Raw genomic sequence first — 17,155 nt, forward strand, 5'->3', positions numbered from 1 at the left:
TCCTGTATTTATCATTCGCGCAAACATCCGTCATTTTCTCTGCAATTCTTTATCGATTACTCCAGATTTAGCGCGCTGTCTCGCACTATAATGCTCGCAATAAATCTTGTACAAGATTAATTTTTTTATCATTTACACGTGTTGTTTTCCTCGCCGAAGAGAGTAGAGATATTTTTTCACAAGTTCTTTGATACCGAAAGAGCGAGCCTGTCAAGTCTAGCCTATGTTTGGTTTGACAATATCTTGATTTGTTCCGCTCGGAATGTTCGTACTTTTTGTCGGATCACTATGTGAAGCATTGAAACGTGTGACAACACGCACAAACACGCACACATTAGATCTGTCCTAATTTCGATTACGCTTATAACACTTGGTTTTTTTTTTTTTTTTTTTATAATACGAACATGTACTTATCTGTTTTTAAAAAATGCATTATAAATTAAAAAATAAATTATACATATATATTATTTACTTTTTAATTTTTAATTTATATATTTTTAGCTCAAATTTACTAGAAAAGAAAAAAAATATATATATACATCTCTTTTAACCCTTACTCCATATTGTTATTTTTGGCACCTTCTAATTGTACAGGTGGGTCAACGTATTTTCGATAAGTTTATTAATATGTAAAAGTGTTTTAAAAAATCTGAAAAAATGTATTTCTTTGAACATTCTAAATAAAGACTAAAATAATAAGTTTGAAAAATAATTTACTTAAATATATTATTTTATGATTATTTGTTTTCGAGAAATTGACGTTGTTAGAAAAAATCACAGACAAAATGACCCATCAGTACGGAGTAAGGGTTAAATATAATTTTTAATTATGTATATATATATTTTTTTTAATAAATTATTTTTGTGTTATGCGAATATGTTAAAGTACATCATTCCATGCTGTTTAACTGTTTGCAATTCAGTGTTCACAATCAATATTTTGTGTTAATCATTTTCAACCGAAATTTATGGATCAACCAGATTCGAGTGTGAGTCTGTTCGTCGTTCACGCATGTATGCGCGCGTGATAAGACCGACGACGACATACGCTTATACACATACACAGTGACTTCTTTCTCCAGGCGTGCACGCCACTCGAGCAAAGACGTGTTGTTTTAGGCCAGGCAAACAAGTGCCGTAACCCCGCTACACTGTTGTCTCACGGCCGAGCAGCATGTTTAGACAGGGTTTATCGTCTCGTTTTAAAAGGATGCGAAATTCTTCGTGGAAACTCGTATCCTCGTAAATGCAACGGAAAATATGTTTGAGTTGCATTATATGCAACGCGATGGGATATTATACGTAATACGACGTTGATGTAACGATAAAACGCTCGTATCACGTTTAACATGTACCGATCATCTTTCTTCACATATGCGCACCGATAGATTCGTGACACTCGGTACATAACGGGTTTTTTTTTTTTTATCAATTATTACTTGTAATAATACCCTGCTTGCCTGTGTTCTTGATAAGCAACATCGAAAAGTGCGAGTTATCACACTCGCGGCAAACACGTCTGAAAAAAAATGTCGATGACCGAAGTGCGTCTCGGTTGTTCAAGGTGCAGCCCGATTTTTTTCTTTTTATTTTCGTATCGTGTGTTATATAAGCGGGATCACCGATTTCGTAAGTGGGTGATGAAATAGACATAATTCGATGGCGCTAACTTGTACACTCGATATCTCTCCTTCTTTCTTATGAATAATATGAGATTCAGATTGTAGTATAATACATTCACCGAGTATATATTATACTTTATTATTGACAATTAAAGTTGATTTTCTACGATATTATTTGAGAATAGTCTTTTATCTACATAAAATGGATACTTTCTATTATGATTGTTCTCTCTGATAACATCCTAAATACCAAAGCTGACTTGGGAATATGTCGATCACGTAAGATAAAGCTATTTAAGTAAACATGAAATAAAAGATTAGTATATTTGATTATATATTCGATAGTATATTCGATTGTATATATTTGAAATTGAAACATTTATTAATAAAAGTCATATAAAAATTGTATGGAACTGTATGAATAGTAAAAAATGCCAGCTTTCGTACGCGATTATATTATATAATTTTATTCATTTATATATATGATTGTAATATCGATGCTTTTATCGTCTTAATGAAGTTTATAAACGAATATTTTCAAATATAAATTTGAAATATTAATTAAATGCTGTAAAAGTAAAAAATTATTTGTATGAAATATAGGATGCTTTTACTTATATTAAGAAAATTATTCTACGATCATTCCGTAATTATGTAAATGAATTATATTGCGGACAAATTGCTCGAACGTGCGTGTCAATTTTACATTTTAATTCGCGACAAGCAAGATAGTAATGTCGAGTTTGACATTTCGATTTGCTAACTGGTGTAACAACTGACATACTCTTAATACCTAAGTTAAGTGGTTGTCATTCGTATGTGAGCGCTGATACTGTGTCCCAGAAATCATTTCTGATTCTAAGTTGTATAAAAATTTTTCTAGCAAGAATAGTTCTTGTCGATATGATTGGGATGCGACATTTTAGTTTGTAAACTTTGTAAATTACTTCTTTAAGGATTGCGTAAGATTTATCTTACGAATCGAAGATTAACATTCTGGGACATCCTATGCATTACATTATAATGCATATCATTGGCGCATACATTCGTGTCGTTTGGCAGACTAATCGGCCGTTTGTGGGAAATGGGATGGTTTAATGGAGAAAACAATTGTTACATTCAATTGTCGCGTGAGCACGACATACACCGTTTGTTTAATCGTTCGTCTTAATTAAGCTGTATCGCGGTAGATTGCAATTAGTTCCTGCGTAGGTGGCAACATTATTCCCTTACGCGACACTTCTCCCTCCTTTGAGATCATCCGTCGACTTTTGAGTCACGTAGCGACGGTAAAAACCCACCGCTTCTTTATGCCACTTTAATTCTCGCTTTATGCTTTTGCACGTAATTGGCACTTTGCTCCGTATCTTCGATGGAATTATTTCTCTGTACTGATGGTCGGCCATTACCGTCATTAGCGGCTGCCCGATTTCGCGAATCAGCTGCCATTAACTCCTTTTCACGTTCACTTGTGACATTTCTGTACATGCAACGCTTCCCGAAAAATAAAGTATAATTTGTGTGATTGTGTGTGTTATATTTCTCTCAATTAAAAGGATATTAAAAATTTCTTTATAAAAGACCTTTCGAGAACAGAGATATTATTGGGCAATGTCAATAATGATGTGTTAAACGATGAAAAAATAAAATTTTATTCCCTAATTTATTTCTCATAAATTTGTTATTTTCAACATAAAACATATATATGGGCTATAAATAATGCCTGTCGTTTTAATAAAATTTCTCTCTTTTACATGTATCAATAAAAAAATATATTGCTGAATTTCATTTAAATTTTATTTTGCAATCACCAAAGGTAGAGGCGATGTGTGTTGATGCACGGTGTGTAAATTCGCGCCGATGTAAAATAACGTTATGCGCACAACCGGATTTTGCATTTTATACAATTTTTACAATTTAACTGTTAGTTAACATTTTATCGCGCTATTCGTAATGTCAATCCAAGTTCTGTTTCCTAGCGGAGAGATTCAACGGCACTCCACACGCATATTTTATTCGCTCCGGATATTACGATAATGCCAGGCGTTCGCGTATATCGGCGGTCACCTCGCGCTCGATTTCGCAAATGGCGCGAATAAATTTAACCGTCACATCGAGCTTCCTCGTTTGCTCTGCATACATAATGATCGGCTGTGTCTGATTGAGAGATTAAACTATAAAAATTGAAGCTCTGTTGATTTAATCAAACTTTCTCTATTAATCGATTCAATTCCTAATCTAATGATGAAGCGCACATTTTCAAGTAAAATTTCCTCGCGGAGGGAGATGATTTGTATCATTTTTATATAAATTTAATTTATATAAATGTAATAAACAATATTAATTTAAGGCGGAGAAAGCTCTTTCGCTCGCGATATAAAATACGATGCGCCATGAATTTATTTAGTGGATGATATTTTTTTCTACGCGTTGCGTAAGAGAGGGGAATAACCTTCAATCTTGGCGCCAGCCAGTTCAATAGAGCGGTTCGCCGAAAAATTCAGTACCGCTACACAACAACACGTGGGCGTGATATGTGTAATATACAATGTGGCACAAGGCCCTTTGGTCAATAATCAACTTGTTTTTTTTTTTTTTTTTTTTTTTTTCGTGGACGTAAATCTCTCTTTCTTTCGCGCTACTTTTTGGCGTTTCGCCGTTTAAAGCTGTACGCCTCGACTCGAAGATTTATTCTAGTGATTATATACTCTTCGTAATATTCTCTCACACTGTTGTAAAGTTTGCTTTCGGCTCGGGATAATGAAAAGAAATTTCGTCCGATGGAGAAATGAAACTCGATTAATACACGAGAGCGGAGTAGCTTTAATGTTGTTGCGAGAAAACCGATGGAAATTATGGTAATCGCCTGACTGACTCAACTTTTTATAGACACGGTGCGAGAAAATCGGAGTCAATAACTGTGAAATGTTGCGTGTAGCGGCACGAAGCGCGGGATGATATTTTTAGAATGTCCCGAGAGATATTCGAGGAATATTGTCGGAGGGATATTCCGCCGAAAATATTTTTATCTCGCGTGATTCTCGGGATATCGGGAAGCGATATCTATATAGGCGCAATGCTGATTTAGCATGTCCCATTTGGAATATCTGTCAATTATTTCTATATTATTCGCGCGCGGGGGACAGACTAATATAATACAATTTTTTTTTATTCATCGTTTTCTTGAGCAACATTTCGCTGTCGAAATATATCGTTAAATATTCATTTATGGAATTTTATAAGGTTCTCTGAAGCTCATATTTTTTTCCCGATTTACTCGACGAAGGCTCCTGCCAGGCAGCCCGGTTTATAAAGCTCCTATAAAGCGGCATCGCAATTTACTCGGGTCGAGGGATATCTCTGGCGATCGATAAAATTTTCATTTCATGCGTCCTAAGCGGGTACGTCAGAATCTCTTTCCTTCTCTCTCTCTCTCTCTCTCTCTCTCTCCCTCCCCCCTCCCTCTATCTATCTCCGCTTGCGAAACTAGCCACGCATGACCGAACAATCGAATCGACTTTTAAACAGGCGCTACCGTGTCCCACCTGTCGCTGCCTGACGTTGTTTCTGTTCTGTCACTTGCTCCGTGACTTGAAACGTTAGAAACATATATGTATATATACGAAACAAGCATTTCGTCTTTTTTCTTTCCTTGCGGGATGAAAACTCAGTCGGTAGTATTTCAGCTCATCCATTAATTTGACGAAGAACGAATTTGCGCTCTTGATCTGAGCTACGTAATCATCGTCACGTGAGCTACGTAATCTTCGTAAGTTTCTTTGTTCTCCGACACCTCTGGTTCGAAGCGAGCAGCGTTTCTCATTGATCAAATCCGTATGTATCCGATGTAAATAGCGGTTTAAACGTCTACATTGTTTGAAACGTGACGGGAATATGTATGACGATCGCGTTTAACTCGGCCGGACGTGACGAGGATTGCGAAGCGTGCGACGCACGTGTGACGATAATTAACGGCGTCGCGAGAGAAATTGGGTCAGGTTTTTCCAGATCTTCTTGGAGCTTGCGTGTCGAGATGTTAGTGCCTTGTGACCGGACAAACGGAGTAGACGTCGCGGTTTTACGATCGCTCCGTTTTCGACCATCTGGCGAGCAACAACGTTGCCGGAGTGTTGGTTCCCTCCCGTTGAGTTCCTTTGAACCTTTCAGCTTAGACCCGAGAAACGTTTTTCTTAAACAGCACGAGTCGTTTTCGCTCGTAACGAGGCGAAAAGGCACGCTCAAAAGACTCGCTCCGGCGCTCTTTTTACAAAACAGGTTCGTTAATCACGGTAGCGTGCGGTAATTGAAGTTGATGTACCTTCGAGCAATTAAGTTTTTCCATACATTTAAAAGTAATGTATAATATATTATTGTATCTTTTAATTTTTAATTTTACGAAATATTGTTGTCTCGGTTATAAAAAGGAAATGAAACATTATCAACGATACTATATTATAAAACAAAAATGTAATAAGGTAAATTTGTCAGCAAAGAAATATTATCTAATTTGGCATTATGCGCCAATAGGGAGGCTATTAATGCAAAATCTGCATTTGAAGTCTCCTTGTACGAAGACCAAAGGGAACAATGGGGAGCCCTACGGGCGTCAGTTGGTCGGCAATTTGCGCGAAATTTCGCGAATAACTCTGGACGTATTGTCTCGGGAATAAGTTCGTTAGCGTCGAAATGGGAGAGGCGAAGGGCTATGACCCTTCGTCGAAGCAGAAACCGACGACGGCACGCGAAAACGGGTTTCCCATAACGGGCTCCGTTCGGAAACGGCGTCAATTACCGAGCAACAAAGCGAAGCGTGAATAAATCGCGAGGCTAATAGCGCCTTTGTTCACCTGGATCTAGCACGTCCGTCGTCGCGCGTGAGCTCGACGATAAAATAAACGGTGCGCGCGTTCGCGTAACGTTTTATTATCGCGCTTAAACCGAGTTACTCGGCGCCCATTGAATCGTAATAGGGCGTGTAAGTAGCACGATCATGAAGCCTGTGAGTCTAGGGAACCGACTTGAAAGAACTCGATCTTTCTATCTTAACGATCTCGATGGCGAAAGGTTTTCACAACTCTTCATTCTTTCGAGATTTTCCACGCAAAACTGACGTAACAAAGCACTTATCAATAGTTGAAAATTCTACCTATATCTTTGTTCGGATCATTAAGATTGTCGAACAAGGACTGTACTCTTAATTGTATTTTCGAAATAACTTTATTATTATTTATGCGCGCGCGCCGCGAACAATAATGGACGTGGCATGACTAAATCGATTAGAAAAACATATTGTGTTTCGTGACTCGCGCACAATACGTGACAATACGCCCGTAAGAATCCGACGACAACATGTTTGGGCCTTCGACTGCTTTTTTATTTGCCTTACATGTGTGTTGCAACGTCGTTGCATCTCCCGCATAGATAATTACTATTTGCCACCGATCGTTAAATAATTTCGCAATACCAGCGGCAATTCCGGTGCGACACTGAAAGTATTCATCGTATTATTAGGAAGATTATCGGGCTTCTCTCCGTTCCCGTGTATAATAATCGAACCGCAATCACGATCAGTCCCTGCTGATAGCCGTGGTTGATCAATGGACCACATAGTAGGTGAAATTATGGCAATTGAAGGCAGGAGAACGAGGCGTTTTAAAATTGAACTTAATGATTACGTGTAAAGTGAAACGATGTTACATCGTGTCATAAATTTATATCTGCATACAAGATATTTTATTTTGCAATTTCTCTAAATATTTTGTTAGAACGTGCGAAAGCGCATTAAAATTAGAAATTAATAATTAGAGATCAAATGTTCCTCGACTTCACCGATCGTATAGTTAAACTTTAAATTCTTCAGAAGCGCCCCTTGTGCCAAGAAACCCTCCGTCACCTGCGCTTTTAACGCAGATGGACGTAATGTGTGTTTTGATGGCTGTGACCACGACTCTGTTACTGTGCACTTTGCCTCGCGTTGCGGCAATTGAAGCGAAATGTTAAGTTCGCATGGCAAATAAAAAAGCCGCGTAAATATAGCGCGGCGATTGGCAAGGCTTCGTGTTTGCGTGCAGATATACACGTGGCGCGTCATTCGCGCGTCTTAAGACGTTCAAACATGACAAACATACGATCTTCGGTGGTGTTTATTCGCGATAAATGTCGCTGACGCGCGCGTGCATTTTTCCTTTTTTCTTCCCGGAGCATGCTATACTTGCCGCCGCTGTATCTGGCGCCCACGCAAAATTACAATGTCAGTCGTGTCTATCTTGGTTATTTGGTTTCACTTGCACTATGCAATCGTGAGATTCTGTCCAAAAATGCAATCGTCAACTTCGACGATTTTGTCTCGAACGTCCGCCAACTTAGAAGTTACCTCGATTGTAAGTAGAATATGTTGCGCGTGCATGTGTGAGGCAATAACGATGGAAAATGTTTCGAGCTCGAGTGTCGAATGTCGTGATTAAAAATTTATGCGAGTTTTTATATCGGTAAAAGTTGGAAAACTTTTTTACAATATTATTACTCTATATGGATAACTTTTGCGCGATAATTTCACTCGGCAAATGTACTATGCACTTTTACATATAAATTACTGTACACACTCGATGCATAAATTACAAGTCTCCGCATTACAAACTTTGCCAATAAAATCCCAAGGAACAGTCCCGTTCGCGGGACCAGCAACCGAGATTCCAAAACTCTTCTCTCTCTATCGTAGGAACGGTGTAGAATTATAAAGAAGTTCAGACTCTCTCTCTTTCTCTCTCTTCGCATCGAAATGATGCATTATACTTTTATTTTGAAAGATTGTAGTACAAATCAATTTTATTGATCTCTCTTTTTTTTCTAAAATATATGGTGGTTTTTATCTGAAATATATTAATATGATCACATATGAATACATTGAAATTTCGTAAACCTTGTATCGCAACTTTTTCACAGCTGCTTATTTACAAGTCAAATGTGATCTTCACTTCTTTTTACGGAAGATTTCTTCTGTACATCCTTGAAAATTCTATTCGCGACTTAAATTTTAGAACTTTGTATTCTTTTTTAACCGTTTATTCACGATACAAGTGTAAATTTTTCAACAAATTCTTCAAATATCTTACCCATTTGTCCCGTTTAAATTTGTAAAACATACGAAACGAAAATTAAGAAGTTGTAGGAAGCACGTAGAGAATAAAGTGCGATTTTTTTCGCTCCCGATCTATCAGTATTTTAATAAAGAATTAAGTAAATATTTAAGAAACATCTTTTTAACGGATTCTAGCGAACGTTACAAGAATGTAACATCGTTTCCGTTATTACGGCGAAATTTTCAGCCGCGACACCGACGCACATACGTGTGTCCTGTAGTATGTCGCATACATAATTTACACGGCTTTGTTCCAGTAATTATTGCCGTGACTGACAATGGACAATAGCGTTTAATGTATCATTATGAAAAGAAATATTCGTCCATCGTGCATTGTCGTCCGTTACGAGAGACGCGCGGCGTTGCGGCACGTCGGTTATGAAATATGGATATCGCAATAATGTTACAACGAAAGGCGAAGGAGATGTACTGTCCTGGTGTATCGCCATTCATCGCCCGTTTATTGCCTATTGACTGTCAAGATATACGATTCTGGTAGGAACCGGACTCTGGTCTAGGTAAAAATTGCGATTTTCTCCCGACGCTATATGCGATCGCATCGCTAGAAATATCTTGCTCCTGAACAAGAAGGAACGTTTGTTACTTTCTAGTATCTCTCTATCTCATTGTCGGTATTTTCTATCGCACACAATCACATGTCGCGTACAGGAAACCACGTAGCATAAATTTTCTGGTTTCTATTCACGACCGCAACTCCAGGGATCATCGAAGCACATTTCGACATAGAAGAATGACCGGTTGTTCTCTTTTTAAAGATCGCGATGCTTCCGACACTCTTTCATTGTCCTAGTCACGTACGAGGAGATACGGTCACTCTACTTGAAGTAAATGACATTTGATGGCAAGGCGTGCGCATATTTGGCAAAGGAAAATTCTCGACGTGACGCGAAATCCTAGGAAGCGAGGTGAGCAGGGTCGAGAAAATCGGAGCTCGCCACGAAGTCTCAGAGAGTCTCGGGCCGAACGCCAGGAGTCTGAGCCAAGAGAAAAAGGGTTCTTCTCGGAAGAAGAAGAGAAGGCTACCTAACCTGCTTGTCTGCCTGCTTGCCTGCTTGCCTGCTTGCTTGTCGTGCTGGCTGTGCTTTTTCGAGGGCTTTGGGGAACGAGAGAAAAAGAGAGAGCCTTGCCAAATCGCGTGTTACTTGAGTTAATTGAGTAATATCTAACCACGTCTATGACGTAGCTGGCTATTTTCGCGAGGCGAATCTTGTTTAATCACGACTTCTTTCATCTCGAGTCGTTGTGATTATTCGCTTTTTTATAATTGTTAATTAATTAATCTCTTGCGGAGATAAATCAATTAAGTAACAATTAATTAACTCTTATTGGCTAAAGAAGATACAAAAAATATCTACAAGCGTTTGACGTAATATATAATAAGAAAAGCTATAAACAACAAAGAAAGAAAACATGCATGATATAATATGATTAATGAATGTGAGTATAATGCGCAAATACTAAATAATTAATAAGAGACATACTAAATGAGAAATACTAGGAAATAAAAAATTTTATATATAAATATATAAAATTGTCAACTTAATAAGAAATTAAAAATTAAATGCAACGCGCTCAAAAAATGTAAAAAAAAAAGAGGAAGGAATATATTAGGATTTGTAAGACATTAAAATATTTTACAGCGGCGTAAGAAAATGAGAAGTTTTATAATACGAATGAATAAAAATTATTACAGTACGACTGAATAAAAATTGAAAATGAAAGATTAGAAAAGAAAAATATTTGAGTCAATGCAATTCGACGCTTCTTACATTAGTATAATGATATCGACTATTTTCTAAAGATAAAGCGTTATAATTTCGATGAGGTTTCAATTTCCAGTGTTCTAGATACACGGAAGAGAGAATCTCATATTTGAATCGTCGCGTCTCCATGATCGCAAATAAACATAGAGATCATTTTTGCCAGTTTGTAGCTTCGAAAATTGAGCTCAGCAAAATTATACCGGTTTCAATCGCAAGCTCTTGAATCGTGATGTCAGCGAGGAAATTGCAAGGAAATATATGAAAGAGAAAGAGAGAGAATTTCTCTGTGCAGCTTATGTCCATACAAATAACTTCATCAATGGAATTGTTCCGGTTAGGTTGAAATAAAGCGGCAATTTCGCGAAGTCCCTGAAAGAGCGCGCTTGTGCGATGAATAGCTGATAGCTAATTTAGTGGGTAGAAAAAAATACGCTGCGAAAAAATAGACTGATGTTGAAAACAACTTAACAACTTGTCTCTCTCGCGTCATGTCCAGCGTTTAACGGTTAATGACTGTCGATTGTTGATGGAACGTATTGCAATGTAGACTGTTGTTCGCGTTTTTTTTTTTTTTTTTTTTTTTTTATGTTCGCAACGTAACGCAGAAAAATACCAGCTCGAGAACGAAACGGGTCATCAAGTGGATGTTTACGCAGTAAAATGATGTGTGTTAGATAATCGTTGGTATTAATATTAATATCAGTTCACGTGTATTTCTTGCGATGATCGTACAGTAAAAAATTTATGAAGTTTAAAATATGTGACTGTCAGTAAAAACACATTTCTCGATAAATATTGATGGCTTCGTGTCGATTAACCAAATCCATGTACGAACTTCTTTCAGGAATTTTTCTCTCTGTTTTGGAGGCTTCCTCGACGTCTGTCGAAAAGAAGTATAAGTACAAATTGTTAAATTGCAATAAAAAAAGTATAAATTGTTTCGAGTACTTGGGCTACTCTCTCAATTTCCGGTCGTTATGCCGGTTAACTGACACTGGGTAATCTGTTATTTCCGCCGACGCGTTGTATCCGACTTCTTTCGGCAACGCCAACATCACTTGATGATAGTAGGTGGGTCGATTCGAGAACGAGTGTTGTTTAACGAGACAACTTTCGATTATTAAATTCATTTTTGTAAATATGTGACAGCAAGTCTACGCACGTGTATCGTGGTCGATCTGCTCGATACATCACTGGGAATATAACGTGGATGTTGCGAAAAATGGACACGCAAGTTATCTTATCGAAGATTCCTTTTGTCGTCGTGTCGAACATAATTTATTGTTAGTCCTAAATTTAGAACAAAGTTCGCGCGGAAGCGAACTTGAAATTGTATCGTAATAGAAAATACGGAATTCGTTAAGATGTGAAACTCTCTTAATTTCTTGGAACATGTAAGAGGAATCTCAATTAAACACTCTTGCATTAATTTACATAAGTGTAGCGTTATATGCGTCTCGATCAATTAAATGTCTGAAATACAATTCTTGAAGAAGTAAAAAGCGCGGCCGATTGATATTTATTTTTATAAAGATTAATATTTATTTTTATAAAGACTGATATTTATTTTTACAACGCATGAAGGGAGAGTAGAACCATATGATACGATACCCCATAGGATACGATATATATACTCCATTTTTTTTCTTTATTTATAAACTCTCACGTTTATCGATCAACCCTACCCTCGAAGTAACCTTTGTAAAATACAGTTAGATTCGCGTTTACATTGATCTCGATGTTTGGTAAAAATCACAGCGAATCCGTCACTCGGATAAGAGTTTTTCGTAATCGAATGTACAATAATAATAATGATAATAAATCGGGCGCGTGCGTGTTTGAGACTTTGATTAATCATTTGTGCTCTTGAGTTTAACTCCATAAGCCTGTTTATTTGAAATGTATTTTTTTGTTTCTCGTTTGCATCGAGTTTGAGGAAATCGTATGATCGTGTGAAGAGCGATATGCTAATACGTTCTTCATACGTAATCTCGTATGATTTTTTTTTTTGAATTGTCATTCGATTAAGAGTTATAACAATTTGTTCGAGGCCGAAGCGCGTACGTTTCGACGTGACGTTTCGTCGTCACGTAAAATCATGTCCCGCTATTATCGCACTTACGATAGTTCTATGACGATTAAAATGGATGACACCGTGTGTCCCGTTTGCCTACGTCCGGTAAAACAATATTTGATATCCAATCCAGGCGAAAGCTTTTTGTCTTTGATGTGTGTGTTTTTATTATAAAAGAAATAAATCAGATGTAAATTTTGTACATCGTCAGTGTCTAGTTAAAAAAAATACTTGCATATTTCAGATAGTGAAGGTACTGTAACAAAAATATTCTTTTCGTCTATTAATACCGAATAATATTATACTTTTTTTCTTTTAAAGTAATGCCCACTAAAATCAAAACAATATTGATTTATACGCCATTATAGTCTCAATGGTTACCTCACGATATTATATAAATATATAAATATATATATTTGCATAGGTTAGCGGCCCATTACAAGGTCGACCACATCATTGCGGGACAAAACATGTTTGCATTTGTGTACACTTGTGTCATAGCTATTTACTTACAGTTCGTTTGTGACAGTCGCATAAGTTACATTTTAATGTTTATTGGCTCAGTCAATATTTTTATTACTATTTTGCTTCAGCATGACGTCCGATGAATAACATATTGCAGGATTGTCGGTGTAAAAATCGATAAGACAATTTCCTAGAAATATTTATCCAATTGTTAATAAACATCGATACCGCGTAGACAATGTAGTTCATTAACTAACAATGTATTAACAATGCTTTTTTAACGATTAAGCAATCGATATATGAAAGTGACTTGCGAAATCATTAAATACTCGTTATCGATTGTCAAGATATTGCGAGAGAGTCTAATGAGAATTATTATCTACTTGCGTTTTTTTAAGAAAAAATATTCTCTTTTACTCTTGTGTAGATATCATTGAAACTTAATTTGCAATATTGAGTAATTTTTATATGTCGAGTTGCTTTCTGTATATATATATATATATATATATATGGGAAAGATAAAGTGTCATGCATGCAAAGGAGCTTTGTATGCGGAAGTGTCATAGGAACGATTAATCGAATATCAACTCTCACATTCTCGCGAAATGATGGAAGACAAAAGATTTCGTGAATCTGATTTCCGAGTTAATCGATATACATCGAGTGATTCGCTAATTTCGAAGCGCGAGCACGCACATGACGAATGACTGTTTACTCGTACATTTCGTACTCCAATACATTCTCAGCGATCCTAAAATGTGATTGTGTCAGCTCTCATCGATCACCCTAGTAGCTCTTCCGACCGACGAAAGCTTGGCTAATAAGCTTGACAGTAGGCGAAATATTTATAACTGATGAGTTAATTTCAATATCGGGATACAAGAAAACTGGCAAACAGGAACTATGTATAAATATTAACAAGCTAGTAAATCGCATTAAGCGGTGAAACGTGACTCGATGAAAAAGTCACGTTTGTTTATTCTCTAACGCGGATTATTTTAAATGTTTTGAGTTAGGAAATATATATGTTTACGTTAAATTTACATATTAATAGATCTCGATAATTTTTTTAAAAATGTAGATATTTCAATATCCCAAGGATTAAATACATGAGAAAGGAGATTTATATAATTTTTGAAATATTTATTTTGATATATCTGAATCCTCTCTTTTTGTATGTGATGGCAGATTGCTTTGTCTTTAAATAAAATCTTCTGTAATACCTAATCTTGTATACTGATATATTTTGCTACGACCGAGATTTAGGAACACGTTCATTAGAACATATGATACTCTAGTATTTCTACTGCGCGGAACTGTAATTTATGCCGGTATCTATTTTAGCTGTCCTTATCTCTCACGACGTATGTACAAAGACACGAGGTGATATATTAATCAGTAGTAGTCAAGACGAACTGTCGAATGATGCAACGCAAACACCTGATTGCGCGGATCGCTTTCGGATGACCCGGATATATTCCACTCCTTCATATTCAAACACATATCATAAACGCGATTATGTAATTGATATCGCGATCAACGTATATCAAATGTGTCTCCTACTCCTCCCACCCCCGCATTTCTATCTTTTTACAACGAGCTATGAGACAAGTGCGATAAGGTTATAAAATCGATTCATATCGTGTATAAAACGCGTAGATGAAAATGCTGACTTTCTAATGCTCAAAATTTATCACCGGACAAGGTACAACTAACGAGTTTCAGGCACTCACGTGACCGGGTTGATCAATTATCAGATAGGTTCTAATGCGAGGATAAATATTTCTGTTTGAAAAAAAAATAAGCGAAGCCCGAATACATTTCTAACGTTTCGAAGTATAATGTTGAAGATAATTTCCATAATCCGTTGTAATGATTTTTAAATTAAATTCGACCATCTCTTCGCGCACGTACTATTTTTTTATCTCTTGACATTAAATATTTCTAAATTTTAAGTCGGATGCGTTATCAGATTAAAGTGTTCCGTTATATTATTCACGAAGCACTCTAATCTAGCGTACAACCCGTAACGTTTAGCGTATACGCTTTTATTTATGTGCAATGTGCTTTGATTGTGTTGCAGACGCATGTGTTATTGATGGATGCTTTCGTGCAGAACAACAGGCTGGATCATGTCTCGAGGGTAATGTCATCGCATCCATCGTACCTGGAACATTTTCTGCGGACTCAGCATTTTATCCTTCGAGGTGATGGACCACTTCCTTACGACTACCGACATCTCATCGCTATTATGGTGAGTTTTCATTCTTATCATTTTATATGGAAAGTTTCGCAAATTCTGCAAAATCAAGTACATTTCGAATGGGGAAAGAATTTTTTGTATTCCATTAGTTGACTTTTCTGGACGTTATTTTCAATATGTCTTATTTTTTTTTTTTGTTTTTTTTTTGAAAAATATTCTTCGGCCAAACGTATAATAATTTATCACGCGTGCGAGAAGAATCGTAACTTACGAGACTAAGCTTTTCTTCATCTTTTCTCTAAAGTTCCCCGATCATTCTCAAGCGGCAGCAGGTCACCGGGTCGAAGGTTATCGCTGTCTGAGTAGATGCAACGTGTGTATGTTTCGTAACGTCACGCACGTTGTCGTAGAAAAGACTCGGTGAAAAATAACACTGACTGTTCCTTTATTATGATCTTTACCATTCGACGACATGTATGCTTGCTCGTCATTACTTTTACCCATTCTTGCATCAAAACATGCCTTTTTGTTATATTCAATTATATAACTACTTATGACTCTCTTAGATATACAAATATAAAAAATAAAAGCACGTGTAGGAATCATCTTGAAAACAAGATTCTCTTTTTTCACAAAATTGTGTTATTGTAATTATGACAGAATTTTATAAGAGTGTGCTTACTGGTTAGATAAAATTGTATTTCATTTCCCAATTAGATAATTTTTTCTGTTCCTATCGACGACTTAAATTATAACAACAAATAAAATTTAATATTGTCATGATTGTAACCGTTTTATAGAATATAAATAATACATGAGTGAATGTATTAATCGAATATCTTCTTACAAAAATCAGCAGGCAAATATTTTTCAATAAGTGAATCGTTTAACACTCGGAATATATAGATTTGTGGGACAAACAGGCTTGTCTAGATAACACACACAGAACAGAGAGATAAAATAAGTTTGTCGACTTTACTTTATAGCAAGAACCACATAAATTCGTGATGTGTTTACCTGCACAAATAAAATTGTAATATATCTTTTTTTGAAACATCACAAAGTTGCGACTTTTTATTCGTCTTTAAAAATATGTGTCGAATAACTTATAGAATTTTAAAAGTTTTATATAGACAAATATTCAAATATAACATTTTTTTTTTATTTTTCTGCGATATTCGAGAAAAACAAATTTACTCGTTTTCCACGATTATTTGAAAGGAGTCTATTTGATTTCCTGTTTATTTTTGCTTTCTTTCCTTTCAAAATTGTCTTTCTTGCATTAAGCTTTATTTCACTTAATTTCACTTTATCTCTGGAGATTTCATAATTATCCATTGAATGTACTTCCGTGGATGTGTATAAAGCACAATATGAAACTGATGAAAACCACGGTGCTGTTAGAGACACTCGATATAAACATGAGAGCAGGTATGCTAATTTTATAAACTGGTTTAGTATGAATTGTGGAGTTAACAGTTACTTGACGAACATTCATCGCAACTAATTTTATTTATTAAAAATCTTGGATAAACTGCGCAGATTCTAAGTGTTATCTCTTTATATATTATAATATTACAGTTTCTTTGACGTAATTGGAAATGCAAGTTAGATTCCGTATTCAGATATTTCATATTCATTGATAATTCGACTAATTTTTGTATACATTTTCAAAGATCTTGATAAATTCGAATCGAAAAGAAAATTTGTCTTTATATTATTTAAACATAATATTATCTGAGTTCGATTTTATATTAAAATCACGAGATTCAAACATTTTAAGTTTATTCCAATTTAAATTCGATTATTGCTGCTTTTGCGCGTTTTTCATCAACTCGTTTGATCTTCGAATTATCTCGATTTACTGAT

At 36.0% G+C, this 17,155-nt stretch overlaps 1 protein-coding gene across 3 annotated transcripts in view; it reads left to right on the plus strand.

Moving 5' to 3' along the window:
- The window catches only part of Sesn (Sestrin), a 187,898-nt gene that overhangs the window by 156,683 nt on the left and 14,060 nt on the right, over positions 1-17,155 (plus strand). For all 3 annotated transcript variants that reach the window (XM_072898804.1, XM_072898806.1, XM_072898805.1), the window contains one exon: positions 15,167-15,337. In XM_072898804.1, the coding sequence (XP_072754905.1) occupies positions 15,167-15,337 (171 nt within the window). The remainder of the gene's footprint in view (positions 1-15,166; positions 15,338-17,155) is intronic.

The sequence above is a fragment of the Anoplolepis gracilipes genome, chromosome 9 (assembly GCF_047496725.1).
Source record: "Anoplolepis gracilipes chromosome 9, ASM4749672v1, whole genome shotgun sequence".
Lineage (NCBI taxonomy): Eukaryota > Metazoa > Arthropoda > Insecta > Hymenoptera > Formicidae > Anoplolepis > Anoplolepis gracilipes.